Below are 16958 nucleotides of genomic sequence, written 5' to 3' on the forward strand. Positions count from 1 at the left end.
GATAGAAAGAAGTCATTTCTAAGATAAAGGAGCTCCATGTAGATTCTTTTACATACTGTCTGTGCCTGGTTTGCTTCTTTTACAGGACCAAAGGTGAACGTACTCTTTATTATGTGGATCCAAAGCCAATTTATACGGGGCCAAAGGGGTAATTTCTTCGAGGTCCCTGGCTGCTACATACAGCTACCGAAGCTTAACAAAAGTGAACGTTCAACAGTATAATCTGCTAGTAGAGGTGATTGTGCAGCTTTTACATTTATTTATTACTAAGGGTCATTTTCCTTAAATGAGTTTCCGATTCCTTAGTTTCAGTCTGAACTGGAAACTAGAGAACATCCAATGGTTGAGCAACCAGAGGGGGAAAAACGTAAGAGTTGGAAAAAAAGAGGGGAACAAAAAATGATGGACCGCAGGAAGCAGAGATTATGAATGGGGAGGCAGTGGGAGATTAGGTCAGAGATATGTAGAACGGAAATGTTATGGACTAGAGATTAAGTCAGAGATCTAGATCTGTATGGAGGCGATAACGTTATAGGTCTGAGATTAGGCCAGAGATATATGAATGGGAAAAGGTTATATAGATTAGGTCACTGCTCGATGAAAAGTTGTCAAATCTTTGTGATGTTTTATGCCTACTAAAGAGTTGACAGCGCCAAGTACGAGATTTATCAATGTATAGAAAATGCTTTTCTCCAGTTTTGTAAAAAAGCTGACAAGAGCTATGTTGGAAGTCATACGCCTGATAAGTGCTCTGATGGTGCTTCCAGTCTTGGCAAGTGCTTTGTTGGTGGGCCAAGTACTGGCAAGTGCTCTGCTGGAGGCTCCAGTTCTCACACATGCTCTGCTGGTGGCCCTAGTCCTGGCAAATGATCTGCTGGAGGCCACAAGACTTGGAAAGTGTTCTGCTGGTTGTCTCAGTCTTGGCAAGTGCTCTGCTGGTGCTCCCAGTCTTGGCAAGTGCTCTGCTGGTGCTCCCAGTCTTGGCAAGTGCTCAGCTGGTGGCCCTACTCCTGGAAAGTGCTCTAGTTCTTGACACTAACCAAACCTGATATACATGGATGACTACACTATTATGGAAGTTACAATAATCTGTACCGATATCTTGTGCATGCAGTGTGTGTGGAAACCGGAGGTACACACAGGAGACACAGGTGCCAATATCTGTTGAACAGATGGCGGGCACAGTTCAAAAGTTGCAAATAAACTTTCCTTTTTGTAAAAAAAACTTAATCATGGTAATTTGCAATGGACGCTCACTTTCTCTTCCAAGCAACCCTATATCCCAGGCCTGTTTAGATTCACCAGATCGGCTTTTCAACCACCTGTCCCTATGGGTGTCATTTTTCCTTAGAGAACACATGAAAAGACTGCGCACCTTTTAGGAGGACTCCCTCTCAGACCTGATTAACTTACACATTTACAGTTCTGAGCAAACACTATCTCTGCCCTGCCAGGCACAGTAGATAGATGGTTTATGCCTATAAAAATGATAGACTTCCTTTAAAGAGAACCTGTCATTAACCATAAATATGTAATATTTTTACCTGGGGTAAATGCCGCTGTTCTCCTGAATCCAATGTTGCTTTTCTTTTGTTCCTGAGACTCTCCGTTCCTGAGATATGACCTCCTCTTCATTCTATATAAATCAAGTCATTTTTAGAAAGTGGGCGTGGTTCTTTTCTCTGCCAGTGACTACTTGATGACCACACCCCCTTAGCTAACAAGACTAGATTGATATACTGGAAAGAGAGGACTATATCTCAGGCATGGAGAGCCGCAGGAACAAAAGAAAAACATCGTTGGATTCAGGAGAACAGCGGAATTTTCACCAGGTAAAGATAAATGTTATTTATGGCAAATGATAGATCCTCTTTAAAGTAAGATACTGACTTTTTTTGGTTAATATACGGTATATTTATTTACATTATTCTGGATAGACCTAATGATAAAGAGTTAAAATGAAGAAAAAAATTATTAAAAGAAGGGCCAGGAATTCACCGTAATAATTTGCAAGATAATGAATTTCTAACACTACCCGTGGAGCACTTCACTCGTCATTACCACAATTAACAGGAGCAGATGTATATAGCAAATAAGAGATACGAAGACTTTTTCCTAAGTGGAAGAAAATTACAAATCTTCTCTCGGGAATAAGCAGACATATCCTCCGGCTATAGTTAAAGGGATTGTCAACGGATGAATTTAAAGGTAACATATTAATTCATTACTTCGTTCAATTAAAAAAAAGATAATTTCTTGGTACAGATTGCTAAAAATGGACCCTTTGGGTCTACGCAATAAAGGGCGAGCCAGCAAGGAAGGCTTCCCCGCTCCTTCCCAGAGCAGGTCTATGGTATTTATAATTGCAAAACTCTTTTAATTGCCAATGTCATACCAAATACATTTTAATTACGGTTTCAACACTATGATTAATCGGTGAATTTATTAACTCTTATAACTCAGGGGGCTTAGTTTTGCAAGAGTAATGAAACCAGATTGTAATAAACCCACTAATTAACAAGTAAATATTCATAGATGACTTTGAACATACTTAGCCAAATGGAAACAGATTTTTAGTGATTTTCTTTTTCTTCCCGGTATTAAACAATGCATCAGGTTTGCTCTCCGTGCATATGAAATTACTGTAGTTACTCTGCATAAGATAGGGCTATTTATCAGAGTGATGGCTGAAAAACTTGTACATTCCTGGCAGACGGAAAATAAGTCACATGTGAAAAAAATAGACAAATTGCCGTCTTAGAGAGAAAAAAATTACTTTTTAGAGCACAGAATTTGTCATTTATCTCCTGCAAAAAAAAGTCATACCAAGTGACAAAGTTATCAGGAGAGCAGCAGTGTCGTAAAGTGAGGAGGCGGTTGTGACATGTCCACCTATCGGTTATGTTACTGAGGACAATTAAGAATGATTTTAGGTGTAATCCTAGAATGGCATGGCGCTTACTTCCACCTTCATGTCGTTTATTTAAAAAGAACCAGTCACTTGCCATAAATGAGTAATTTTTTTTTTACCTGGTGTAAATGCCGCCATTCTCCTGAATCCGGCGATGCTTTTTTTTTGTTGCTGCGCCTCTCCATTCCTGAGATACGACCTCTTTTTCCCTGTATATAAATCTAGTCTTATTTATTCAAGTGGGCGTGGTCCTCTGCTCTTTGTGGGTGTTATTTCTTGAAGACTACGCCATATTGCCTTACAAGGCTAGATTTACGTGCAGGAAAGAAGGGACCATATCTCAGGAACGGAATGGCGCAGGAACAAAAGTAAAACATTGCCAGATTCAGGAGAACTGCGGCAGTTACAATGTTGTTGCTAAATAAGTTTTCGTTACCAAACAAGAATAAAATTGGGATCATCATGGTCTGGACTCATTCTACCCAAAGGCTCCATAGCAGCTATAGTGGCAGAATTTATGACACATTTGCTCTTCCATGTAGGGGTCCATGAGCAATAGAGCAAGTCTTCACTTTCTCCTGAGGATAACAAGCTTATGATCAAGGTCTCCACATCGATCAGTCCAAGTGGAATAACCCCTTTAAGGACCGCATTTTAATGTAGTCTGTATTGTGAATTGCATTGGCCAATGTAGTATTTACTTACACTGTAAGCTACATATTGTTCCGACCAAACATTTCCACAATTTTACCAAGAAAAATCTTTCTGCCATATTTTCAAAATATCATAAAATTAAAAACTAACAGTAGTTTACACAATTTAAATTAGTATCATATAGCATAACCAACAAAAAGATGGTTTATTCGACATTAAAATGTTTAAGTAAGTTTCTATCATCTTGTTAAAGGGGTCGTGTCACTTGCCATAAATATGTAATTTTTGTAATCTACTGTAAATCCCGCTGTTCTCCTGAATCCGGCAATGTTTTTCTTTTGCTCCTGGGCCTCTCCATTCTAGAGATATGACCTCATCTTCTTTGCATGCTAGTCTAGTCTCGTTAGGTTAAGTGGGCGTGGTCCTGAACTCTTCTCTGTGGGTTGTCTTCTTGAGGACCACGCCCACTTAGCTAACAAGACAAGATTTATATACAGGAAAGAAAGGGCCATATCTCAGGAACGGAGAGGCGTAGGAACAAAAGAAAAACAACATTGGATTCAGGAGAACAGTGGCATTTACACCAGGTTAAAACATTTTTTACATATGTATTGGCAAGTGACAGGTTTTGTTCATCACTTAGATTTGTCACAACCTATATGATTGACATTCTCACAGGGGTTGACACCCTAGTTTTTAGTCAATGCTGTTATTCATCCCTTGAAAGCTGAGTGACAACCCCTCTGAAATCTGCCGATATAACTATGAATGGCACCTTTAACAATCTAATAAAAGAGAACAACGCAAGAACTTGTGTTTCCTGATGACTTTTTGGCAAAAAAAAAGCTCAGTAAAAATAGGTCATGCATTACGATAAACATCGAAAGGATTAAATCATATGGAGCTAGTCTCAAAGCATTCCAGACGTGGATATCAACGGTATTGTACGATAGTAACCATCACATTCATCTTGCTGCTGTCCATCGTTTTACTGCTGAAAGTAATTACTCATCTATAGGGCACAATCACTGACTAAACAGTCCTCCTTTGGGAACAATTTTCTTTTTTTTTGCTTAAATGCACATTAAAAATCACTTTTGAATTTTGGTTTATTAAAAAAAAAAACCTGCACTCTTTGCCTTCTATAGCCTCAGTGTTGCACGGTTTACTGTTGGCTGCAGAATGAGTCAACTGAGAATCTATCAGTGGGCTCATTCTGATGGTCAAAAACAAATTTTTATCTATTATTTGCCTTTTTCCAACTGATTCATGACCTCAGACCACATCAAAGTTGAATGTGCCGGGAAACAAAGAGCCACTAAAAGCCAAAATTTTTAATGGTACCGAAAATATCCCCCTATCATCACAAGTAACAGTCTAGCATGAATTCCACTGGATCAGTCACTTACCTTGCGATGACGAACAAAACGCAACTAACTCCCAAGCAGGCGAGCAGGACGTACATCCATATGTCAGGAGAGAGTGGGTTGAGGAAAGAAAAGACGCCGGGATTGGTGCCATTGGGTTTCCGATATAGGATACTGATTCCCAGGGTCATGAATGGCTTGGAGAAGTCTATGACCTTCTCTCTTACGTAGGTGATGGTGAGAGGAGCGACAGCCAGGTCGGCTTTCTGTCAGTAAAGAAAAACATTCTTCAGTCTTTATTTTTTTAACTCAGATTTTTTTACTACATTTTTTAATAAACTTTATTTAGATTAGCACTGATTAGATTCATTTTTATAGTGCCGGATCCGATAGACAGTGAAAATAATGCTAGATCCCACTGGTTAGAAGCTGTAGTGCCTTAGCTTAAAGGGATTTTCCCAAAAATAAAAGTTCATTTTAATCAATAGATCTTGGAATAATAATAATTTCCACAATTGGATGTGTTTAAATAAAATGTTCCTGTGCCGAGATAATCTTATAAATGTGCCTCTGCTGTGTACTGTGTAATGGCCGTGTCTGACCGTACAGGGATATGGTCTGATCATACCACAGCTCCTGGGCAGGGGAGGAAGAAAAAGAAAGTGTACAGACAGGACAGTGTGGGATCCAAATGATTCTTTCTTTGAAGTAAAACATTGTTTAAAAACAGGCAGGGAAATGTTATACCTCACAAATACAATCATTGTGATCCCCTGCTGTCTTGTCTGTATACTCTTTTGCTCCCCCCCCTGCCCAGGAGCTGTGGTATGATCAGACCATGGACCTGCACAGTCAGATACGGCCATTACACAGTACACAGCAGGGGAACATTTATAAGATTATCTCAGCGCAGGAACATTTTATTTAAGCACATCCAATTGTCAAAGTTATTATTATTCCAAGATCTAATGATTAAAATGAACTTTTTTTTTACGGGAAAACCCCTTTAAATTTCTACCGTAGCTCAGCAAGAAAATAAATAAAATATAATAACCAAGCGGACGGTGACAATAGTTTTTGTGCCCTAATCCATGGTGTCCAGTAGTTTAGTAACCCAGCTGCTAGTGTCCATTATTTAATATCTCAAAACCCTGGTGTCCAAGTGAGCTCCAGTCTCCATTCGTTACCTACCCTAGTCCCTGGATTGTAGTGGATAGTAACACATCTGGATAGTCACATTGGTGTCCTGAGGTTTAATAACCCACCTGTCAGTATCTATTAATTGCCCTAGTCCCTGGAGTCCAGTGGTTCAGTAACCTAGATATTAGTGACCATTAGTTTAGTTCCCAAGTTCCTGGTGTCCAGTGGTTTAGTAACCCAGTTGGATAGCGTCCATAACCTTAGTGCACGCATCACTCGTGTACAGAGGTTTAGTAACCCAACTGGCAGTATCTATTAGTTAATTGCCCTAGTCCCTGGTGGCAATTAGTAACCCAGCTGGATAGTGGCCATAAGGATAGCCCCAGTCCCCGGTGTGCAGTCGTTTAGAAACACACTAGTATCAATTAGTTTAGTGCCAGAGTTCCTGGCGTCCAGTGGTATACTAACCCAGCTGGTGGTCTCCATTAGTTTAGTGTCCCAGTTCCGGGTGTCCAGTGATTTAACTATCAGTTTATACATGATCCATTACCCAATACAACACCTTCTCTCCACCGGCCGTATGACTTAGATATTCGTTACCAGTCTATCTTTCTCTTCTGTGACTGCTGCGGGCTGTAGGGCCAGAGGGTGAGGACTGAGCATGTAGCGGTATCATTACTTTGCCAGTCAGTTTCTTCTGCTGCTTGGCACAGTGCCCACCCATCCACAATCACAGAGAAAATCCCAGGACCCTGCTGACTAACGAGCAGGCCCAGCCAAGTCCTGAGAGCTTCCTTTGAAGGAGTCTGCTCGGGTGAAGCGTGTAAGCCTATGGGCGAGGTGCCACCATGACCAAATTATGCTCCGCCACTCTCTGTATCTCTACGAAACGAGTCTCATAAAATCTAGCTAGTCTTCTGATATTGGAAGCATCAGCACAAGATGTCATACAGATGATGAATAACATCATCCGGCCGGGTGTCATCTATATCCCCGTCATTAAATATACAGCCTTTTTATTTTGAAGCAGTTCTTTAGAGTAGTATTTACTGGAGGACTTAGTTTTCCCAGTCCGCAGACGTTACATGGAAAACTTAATGAGAATTCATCACGCCGGCAAACCCAACGAGGCCGTAATGATGGATTGAGATAGTAATACAAGACAGTCTCCTCTCGGCATGAGTCAGGTCTTACATGATCGATGAGCTCTCGGACCATTCCATTCCACTCCCCTTTGTCGTTCTGTGCCCCGTATTTTCCGTCTGCTACCAGTCTGACTTCATATATAAAGCCTAGGATGTTGGAGAGTTCCTTGAGTAAATCCAAGCAGTAGCCCTCGAATCTGTCATTGCCGTACAATGGCTTGTCAGACTTCTTGTACATGACGTAGGGATCCTCCTACAAGGATAAATATGAGGCACTGTTATGTCAGGTAACAGGAATGGTATATGATTAAAGGGGTATTCCAGTCTAAACAAGTTTTCATCATTCACCTATCCTGAAGATAACGGCAAGACTGGTGGAAGTCCCACTACTGGGATGCTCCTCCGATCATCATAACAGGGGCTCTGGTGAATGAAGTGCCTGCCTCTCTGCTCAACTCCACGGCACTGATGAAGGCAGCACGGCACTAGGCTACATTCGTATCTTCAGTACCATGGACTTTCAATGGAACAACAGATCACAAGTCTGACATGCTGCCTCAATTTTCTCCTCTAGGCCATAGTTTTGCAGTCAGAGGAGAACCAGTGGGGAATTTTCCCAGTTATGATGATCTGTGGAGGTTCCATCGGTGGGTCAACGCTGAGCCTAGCATTCCTGTGCATGGGGGAGACGGAGAGACAGCTCTTGGCCAAAACATAGGTGTCTACTTTATCTATTGTGGGTAACCTGAAGAAATGAAGACCAAAGAACCCAAGACAATCCAAAAATAAGTTTGGAACCACATTTTCAGAAACAACCAAGAGGTCATATAGCAAAAGTTGGAATATCTCTAAGGTCCATCGGAACGTAAATGGCTCATCACCTACCATACAATGCCAAAATATGGCAATAAAATTCAGTGTCCAAGTAATACAGTTTTTAATGCCCAAATAATATCCAAATGCGGAGTTTCCATAACACTACTACTTCACTAAATACCACTGAGGAGAGATGGCAAGCCTAGTCAAGGTCAATCCCTTTAAAGAGTACCTTTCACTGAATTGTACCTCCTCCGATTGGCACTGCTCTACTGATTTTGGAACAGTTTTCATTTTTCTTCTGTGCCCCTCTTCCAAAGTTACGTTCCCCGGTAATAAAGGTGAAAATGTTCCACTCAGCCAAAAGGGCGTATTCTACAGATCCTCTCTGGGTGACGGCCATGTTTTGATTAGCCAGCATCAGAGGAGAAAAAACAAACGCCCGCAAAAAAGTTCTGTGGTTTACGCCCAGTTGGATCAAGTGAAAATATGCATTTTTAATTCTTGGGGGCATAACTTTGGGACGGAAGGGCACAGAAAAAAAGAGAAATTGTTCTAGAATCAGTAAAGCAGTGGTAATTGGAGGAGGTGCTCCATTCTAACCCTGCTAGGCATAATCAAATAAATTATTCAAGATCTAAGTGTTTGCTTTATGGCTCCCATAAAACTAAAGGTACCGTCACACTAAGCGACGCTGCAGCGATACCGACAACGATCCGGATCGCTGCAGCGTCGCTGTTTGGTCGCTGGAGAGCTGTCACACAGACCGCTCTCCAGCGACCAACGATGCCGGTAACCAGGGTAAACATCGGGTTACTAAGCGCAGGGCCGCGCTTAGTAACCCGATGTTTACCCTGGTTACCAGCGTAAAAGTAAAAAAACCAAACACTACATACTTACCTTCCGCTGTCTGTCCCCGGCGCTGTGCTTTCCTGCACTGACTGTGAGCACAGCGGCCGGAAAGCAGAGCGGTGACGTCACCGCTCTGCTTTCCGGCTGGTCGGCGCTCACAGCCAGTGTAGAGAAGCACAGTGCCGGGGACAGACAGCAGAAGGTAAGTATGCAGTGTTTGTTTTTTTTACTTTTACGGGCCGCGCTTAGTAACCCGATGTTTACCCTGGTTACCAGTGAAGACATCGCTGAATCAGGGTCACACACGCCGATTCAGCGATGTCTGCAGGGAGTCCAGCGACGAAATAAAGTGCTGGACTTTCTGCAGCGACCAACGACATCACAGCAGGATCCAGATCGCTGCTGCGTGTCAAACTGAACGATATCGCTAGCCAGGACGCTGCAACGTCACGGATCGCTAGCGATATCGTTCAGTGTGACGGTACCTTTAGACATGGATTTCCAGGTGATCGGCAGACTAATTTGTGTCTATCGGGCCACCTCCAAAAATTGAATTTCAATGGCGCATCCTTTAGTTTGGCGCAGAGATCAGCTACTGCCAGAAAAGTCTGACAGCGGCTTTCTCATAGAGACCCAGGAGCTCCGTTTCTGCACATGGGGGAGTTAGGAGAGATAGTGATTGGTCAAATGGTCATTTGGGGCCATAAGGGTCTACTTCACCTAAATAAGTTTGGAACCATATTTTGACCATGGACCTTATAAATAACTAAGTGGTCATATATGAAAATTCAAAATGTCTCTATGGTCCATGGGGACCTGAAAAGTTTTATTGGCACTTATTTCTAATGTTTTTCCTGATTTCTTTGATCTCACAGTGACCGATATTCATCTTCTCACTCTCGTCTTTCATCATTCATGGTCATTACAAATTGCTCTTCATCTCTGAGTGGAGATGGGGTCTCCTTTAGTTGCCGGACCCCACACCATGCCCATAGTGTGAACATATCTTTCTATTGTCCTCTGCTCACATGGGTCTATAGAGACTGATGGCTTTTAATATTCTTCAAGGAACTGTCAATCCACATTTTATTAATACCAGTCATTTGACTGGATCAATGATTCGCTGGAACAGATATGAATGTTATTATCTTTATTAGTTTATAATTGGATTTCCCTGGATATGGAGGACGCTGTTCTCCTCCGCCATCGATTGAGGCTATTAACTGTCTACTACGTCATGGTGAAGACGAGGGTCAGAATTAGGTTTTCCTTCATTTGGAGCAAAGATTAATATTCCGGTCTTAGTCCTGTATCTAAATATCTTGGCCAAGGAAGAAGAAAGTATTTTTTTTACTTACCAAGATGGTGGTGACTATAAGTGTCCGGTTGGCTAGCGAGTCCGTTATATTTGTGGATTTGTCTTTCGTGCCATCAGTCATATTAAGGCCAATGTTTGAGTTCCAAACCCCAATCTGCAATGTAGAAATTGTGAGATGAGAAGCTTAATCTTAAAACATTTAGGATATCTACAAAAATAATTAGAAAACACATACATGGAAAGATAGATATGAAAACAAAGGAGGGAGGGGTGGAAGAAGGGGAGGGAAGGATGGATGGATGGAACTGATGGAAGGGAAGTAAGGAATGAGGGAAAGACGAAGGAAGGAAGGAAGGAAGGAAGGAAGGAAGGAAGGAAGGAAGGAAGAAAGAAAGAAAGAAAGAAAGAAAGAAAGAAAGAAAGAAAGAAAGAAAGAAAGAAAGAAAGAAAGAAAGAAAGAAAGAAAGAAAGGGCAGGTGGAGGAAAAGAGGGAATGGCGGAAAAAAAGGAAGGAAGGATGGAATAAAAAAGGGAAGAAAGTTAATGAGAAGAGAAGGAAAAAGAGAAGGAATGAGAAAAGGAAGGAATAAGGGAAGGAAGGGGGAAATGGTGGGTGGAGGAAAGGAGGGAATGCTGGAAAAAAGGAAGCATGGAAAGAAAGGGCAGGTGGAGGAAAAGAGGGAATGACGGAAAAAAGGAAGGAAGGACAGAATAAAAAAGGGAAGAAAGATAACGAGGAGAGAAGGAAAAAGAGAAGGAAGGAGAAAAGGAAGAAAGGAGAAAAGGAAGGAAAAAAGGAAGGAATCAAGGAAAGAAGGAAGGAACAAAGGGCACGTGGAGGAAAGGAGAGAATGAAGGCAAAAAGGAAGGAAGGATGCAAGAAAAAAGGAATATAAGAGGGAAGAAAGATAATGGGGAGAGAAAGAAAAAGGGAAGGTAGGAATGAGAAAAAGGAGGAATATGGGAAGTGGAGAGTGGAGGATAGAGGGGAAAAAGGTGGTGCGGAAGGAGAAAAGGTATTTAATAGTGAAGGAAGGAAGAGAAGGAGTGAAGGACGGAATAAAAAAGGGAAGAAAGATAGAGGGGAGAAAAGAAAAAAGGGAATGAAGAAACTAGGAAAGAAATGGAAGCAAAGGAAGGAAGGAATGAGGGAAGGACGGAAGGAAGATGGGAAGAAAGGAAGGGTGGAGGAAAGGAGGGAATGAAGGAAAAAGGAGTGAAGCACAGAATAAAAAAGAGAAGAAAGTGGGATGAAAAGGAAAGAGGGAAGGAAGGAAAGAGGGAAGGAATAAGGGAAGGAAGGGAAGAAAGGATGGAAATGAAAGGAAGAAAGTGGAGAGGGAGGGAAGGAAAGAGGGGAAAAAAAACATTGTAAGGCAAAAAATGAAGGAAAGAAGAGAAGGTGGGAAGGAATGAAGAAAGGAATTAGGGAGGGAAATAAGGTAGAAACAAAGGAATGAATTACTTAAAGGGACATGAGATCTGTATCTGCACTCCTCATATAAAGAAAGAGCATGCAGCACATACAAATTGGCCATTTTGTGAGCCAAGTACCTCATTTTACCTATATAACAATAACATTGTGAATATTTTATATACTGTGGTGCAGTGACAAGTGTTGCAGCCAGGGGGCGCTGCATGTGCACTTCGGGATGCACATGGAGACATAATTGGGTTGAAACAGCAACTGGTCATGTGATTGATGGACGCTATGTATCACAGAGGTAGGTGGCCCTGTGATGGAAGCCTGGGTATGTTTTGCTCAAGCAGATCTACTACTGAGGGATTTGTTTACATTGGGAAGGCTTCCAGGTGATTGGAGAGATGGGTGGGTCTAGTCACCTACAAACCCACCCAAAGAGGCGTGTCTGAATACGTAAGTTGGTTTTGTGTTTGAAGGACCTGTGGTGATGTCACACTCACCTGACTAGCCATGTGACAGGTACCTGGGTGTGGTTACACCTATGAAAAGTAGGTGTGTGTAGCACACAGTGGGAGTGTTTGGGAGACTGCAACTGTGGACAGACTTCCATGTGTCGTGGCTGGACACTACAGAGTGGCCTGGGTGCTGCAAGGTCCTGGACGGTCGGTGTTGGAGGCTCCTAGGAGTGGAGTCTTCCTGGAAGCACCTGGAGACCGTAGACCTGGATGGTCTGTGTTGAGGACCTGGGACTGACGTGAAGTCAGTGTGAGGAGTGAACTCCTGAGAGGTAACCCCGGACTGGGGGAATTGTAATATACAGCACAGAAGCCTATCTGCTACATGAACTGTCTGATGTCCTTTAATTTTCCGTGGCTGTATTGCAATGGACTGTACATAATATGGTTTATGCAGTTTAATAAACCAGACTCATGTGAGGTACCGTGCCTGAGTGCTTGAATCTTGTGCCAAGCGAGTGTCCCCCAACACACTCAGGTAGCGTATCCTCACAATACCCAATATTTGCATATAACTCTGCTGCTGTACTTTTTGATTTGGAGACAGATTTATACATTGACAGTAAAATAGTAAAGCCGCACATATAATGCGTCTTGAGTGGTAAAGTCACTTTTTGGAAGTTACAATATGTTGCAGGAATTTTGGCAGATGCCGGAAAGCCACTGCAATAATTGGAGTAAAGGCAAAAGTAGCTAAAGCGATATGATTTCGCACCAGAGTCAGACTCCATCAGCGGTTACCTGTATAATCATCTAATAATAATAATAATAATCTTTATTTATATAGCGCCAACATATTCCGCAGCGCTTTACAGTTTAACAGTTTCAAACACAAACAGTAACAACGTTAACAATCCAATAATTAAAGCGAAATAAGCCGCCCCTGCTCGTGAGAGCTTACAATCTACAATGAGGTGGGGGAGATACAAAGTACAGGTGTGTATTTACAATGATGTATTTACAATGATGGTCCAGCCATCTTCAGGGGGTGGGGGATAGATGGAGATAATGAATGGGCTGCACACACACACAAACATAAAATGACTTTGATTAGCGAACGTGGTAGGCCGCTCTGAACAAATGTGTTTTGAGCGAGCGCCTAAAACTATGCAAATTGTGGATGGTCCTAATATCTTGGGGTAGAGCATTCCAGAGGATTGGCGCAGCACGGGAGAAGTCTTGGAGTCAGGAGTGGGAGGTACGGAATAGTGCAGAGGTTAGTCGAAAGTCATTTGCAGAGCGCAGCGGTCAGTTAGGCTGATAGACCGAAATGAGGGAGATGTATGGGGGGCCGCACTGTGGAGAGCTTTGTGGGTGAGAACAAGTACTTTGAATTGTATCCTGTAATGAATGGGCAGCCAGTGTAACGACTGGCAAAGAGCGGATGCATCTGAGTAACGATTAGCCAGATGGACAACCCTGGCTGCTGCATTATGGATGGACTGGAGAGGGGAAAGTCGCGTGTCGGGGAGGCCAATTAATAGAGCGTTACAGTAGTCCAGGCGGGAGTGGATCAGGGCGACAGTGAGGGTTTTTGTTGTTTCCATGGTGAGAAAAGGGCGGATTCTAGAAATGTTCTTTAGGTGTAAGTGGCATGAGCGGGCAAGAGATTGTATATGGGAGGTGAAGGAGAGATCGGAGTCAAACATAACACACAGACAGGGCGCCTGCTGCCGGGGTGTTATTATGGTGCCACCCACAGAGAGGGAAATGTCAGATTTAGGGAGGTTAGTAGATGGCGGGAGCAGAAGTAGTTCAGTTTTGGAGAGGTTGAGTTTCAGATAGAGAGCGGACATGATGTTAGAGACTGCAGACAGACAATCAGTGGTGTTCTGTAGTACAGCGGGGGTAAGGTCAGGGGATGACGTGTATAGTTGTGTGTCATCGGCATAAAGACGGTACTGAAAACCAAATCTGCTAATGGTCTGTCTAATTGGGGCTGTGTAGAGGGAGAAGAGAAGGGGGCCAAGGACTGAGCCCTGGGGTACCCCGACAGCGAGAGGAAGAGGAGATGAAGTGGAGCCAGAGAACAGAACACTGAAGGAGCGGTCAGAAAGATAGGAGAAGAACCAGGAGAGAGCAGTGTCCTTAATGCCTAGAGACTGGAGCCTAGAGAGTAGGAGAGGGTGGTCAACAGTGTCGAAAGCTGCAGAAAGGTCGAGAAGAATGAGCAGAGAGTGGTCACCATTACGTTTTGCTGTCAGAAGGTCATTGGTCACTTTGATGAGTGCAGTTTCTGTCGAATGTAGGGGGCGGAAACCGGACTGTGAAGGGTCTAGGAGGGAGTGAATGGAGAGGTAACGGGTAAGGCGGGAGTTTATCAGGCGCTCCAAGAGTTTAGAGATGAAGGGGAGATTGGAGACTGGTCCGTAGTTGTTTGTGCAGGATGGGTCGAGGGTGGGTTTCTTTAGTAATGGAGTAATGATAGAGGGTTTGAAGGAGGAGGGGAAAATGCCAGAGGAGAGGGAGAGATTAAAGATTGTAGTTGAGTTGTGATGACTGGAGATGCCCCGATGACGGATTATATTCTCACACACTGCAGCTAAAAATACAGTAAATTTCCTTTCATCTAAATCAACATTTGAACCCCAGTTTGTTTGCCAATTTTTTCTTCAAAGTGACAATTTGCATATTCAATTTCCCAGAGGAGCATGCATGGCTTATAAATCTCCTCGCTCTGTCATGCCAGGCTTGGCTTGTCACTCTCCAGGAACATAACCCCTTGAACCCCATTTTGGAAATCTACAAAACAAGAACCTGAAAGAAAAACAGATTAGACAATTCCTTCCTACGCATCTTAATTACTTCTCTACGACATTGAATAATCCCGAATATTTGATAATCATGTTCCACTGATGCTGGTAATGATCAAGAGATTGGGGTTCTAGAATCCCCCTTTTAAAGGGAACACGCCATACGGCTCCATTCTTTGCCATTGGTACTGACGGGGATGTGTATGTCAATCCCATAGATTCTGCGCATGTGCTTAAATTGGGGTACTCAGAGCCCCGCTCTCGGGATTGTTGACCCCCAGTACTTATCAATTTATCACCAACCCTTTGGGGGGGGGGAGCTATCTTCCAGGCTTCAGATTATTATTCAGGTTTGTGTCCGAGATTCTAAAAAAAAAAAAAAAAAAATATATATATATATATATATATATATATATTCATCCTCCTCCTCTGGTAAATTAATCATCTTCTGCTGAAGCTGTCAACAATCAGAAAAACCGAAGGGACAATTTGTCCTGTAAGAAATTGACTGTGAAGAATTAATAATAAGTATATAATATATGGCAGTCAGTGGTGCATTTATGAATCCATCGCCTGACAATATGGAGGTGTAATTTCAATTTCCATCACCGCTATCTATTATCTATCTATATATTATCTATCTATTATCTACCTATTATCTATTTATCATCTATTACCGGTAATGAGTGGAGGACAGAGGAGCCTCTTAAAAAAAGAAGTTACAGGTCTGTGAGAGCCAGAAATCTTGCATGTTTTTAGGTGACCAAATACTTATTTTCCACTATAATTTGCAAAATAAATCTTGCCAAATCAGACAAGGTGATTTTCTGAATTTGCTTTCTCATTTTGACTCTCATAGTTGTGGTCTACCTATGATGCCAATTACAGGCCTCTCTTGTCTTTTTAAGTGGGAGAACTTGCACAATTGATGGCTGACTAAATACTTTTTTTGCCCACTTTACATGCAACATGTAGGAGCATGTTCACACCGGAAAACTAAACAGACAAAACCTAACACAGAAACAAAATGTAAGTAAGTAACGAGAAGTGAAACCTCGGGGCTGATGGGACGGCTTTTATGCTTTTTTTATTCGGATATGTGCTCATTGTGACCCCATTTTAGGTGTAGTTCTAGTGTGCTGTATTTAAGGAAGGCTATCAGAACAAAATGACTGTTCAAGCAGAGCAATAAAATATTGCTATTTATCATCATCATAATTTTTGTTCCTGTCCTGCATGTTACCATTACCATCTGGACTCTGCTGTTAGGTGTCGAGTTCCCGATTCTGCACAGGGGAATCTCAAACCATCTCCGCTGCGGTCTCCCATTCCTCTCCAGCCGCAGTGGAGCCTGCTCAGCGGAGATGTCGGTCCCAGTGTCTGGCTCAAGCTGATACTGTGCGGCTGGTTACTGCTGTCCTTCCAGGCTCAGCCACTGTAACCAGTACTGATCAGAGGCGAGCAGGCGTCCCTGGGACTAAGTCATGCTTTTCTTCTTCTGAGCATGCCCAAGGGACGACCTCTCATCGGAGGTCAGGGGTCACATGCTCAGGTCCTGTAGCAGCTCCTATTAGACCACTAGGAAGGTCCCGGGGAGCTTACACTATAAAAGGTTTGCATGGCCGCACGGCCATGCCCTAGTGTAAACTTATTATCGTGTGTGTGTGTGGATGTATGCCTGCCGATGGATGAAAGCTCCGAATCACTCCCATCCCTAGTGTCGTTGCCTGCTCGCGAATGGTGGAAGCTACCTAGCACCTGACAGTGCTATCCCCCACAGCTAGCACATGATACAGCGTCTGATAGAAGTGACCGCCACTGCGGTGCCGTGCGCTTATAGAGCGCTTTCCAGGCCCAAGTCTGGGTGGTAAGTGGCGTCCGCCAGAGTGGCACTGCACACACTCTTGTGCAGTACATTTTTAGTTCTATTAATCTCTGACACCCCAGTAGCGATGTCGAGCGCAAGAGGTCTAGAGGAACTCTTTCCCTGAGTCTTGGGACAGAGTTCTGCGACTCCTTGCTTGAGCTCTTTGTGCGGTACTGCGGCTCTGTGACGCAACAGGG

At 42.9% G+C, this 16958-nt stretch overlaps 1 protein-coding gene across 7 annotated transcripts in view; it reads right to left on the bottom strand.

Annotated features, from left to right (window-relative positions):
• Positions 1-16958, bottom strand: part of GRIK1 (glutamate ionotropic receptor kainate type subunit 1) — a 376723-nt gene that overhangs the window by 82305 nt on the left and 277460 nt on the right. For all 7 annotated transcript variants that reach the window (XM_069760826.1, XM_069760823.1, XM_069760824.1 and 4 more), the window contains 3 exons: positions 10244-10357; positions 7267-7470; positions 4975-5198 (listed from right to left, as the gene is read on the bottom strand). In XM_069760826.1, the coding sequence (XP_069616927.1) occupies positions 4975-5198; positions 7267-7470; positions 10244-10357 (542 nt within the window). The remainder of the gene's footprint in view (positions 1-4974; positions 5199-7266; positions 7471-10243; positions 10358-16958) is intronic.

Source organism: Ranitomeya imitator, chromosome 3 (assembly GCF_032444005.1).
Source record: "Ranitomeya imitator isolate aRanImi1 chromosome 3, aRanImi1.pri, whole genome shotgun sequence".
Classification (NCBI taxonomy): domain Eukaryota; kingdom Metazoa; phylum Chordata; class Amphibia; order Anura; family Dendrobatidae; genus Ranitomeya; species Ranitomeya imitator.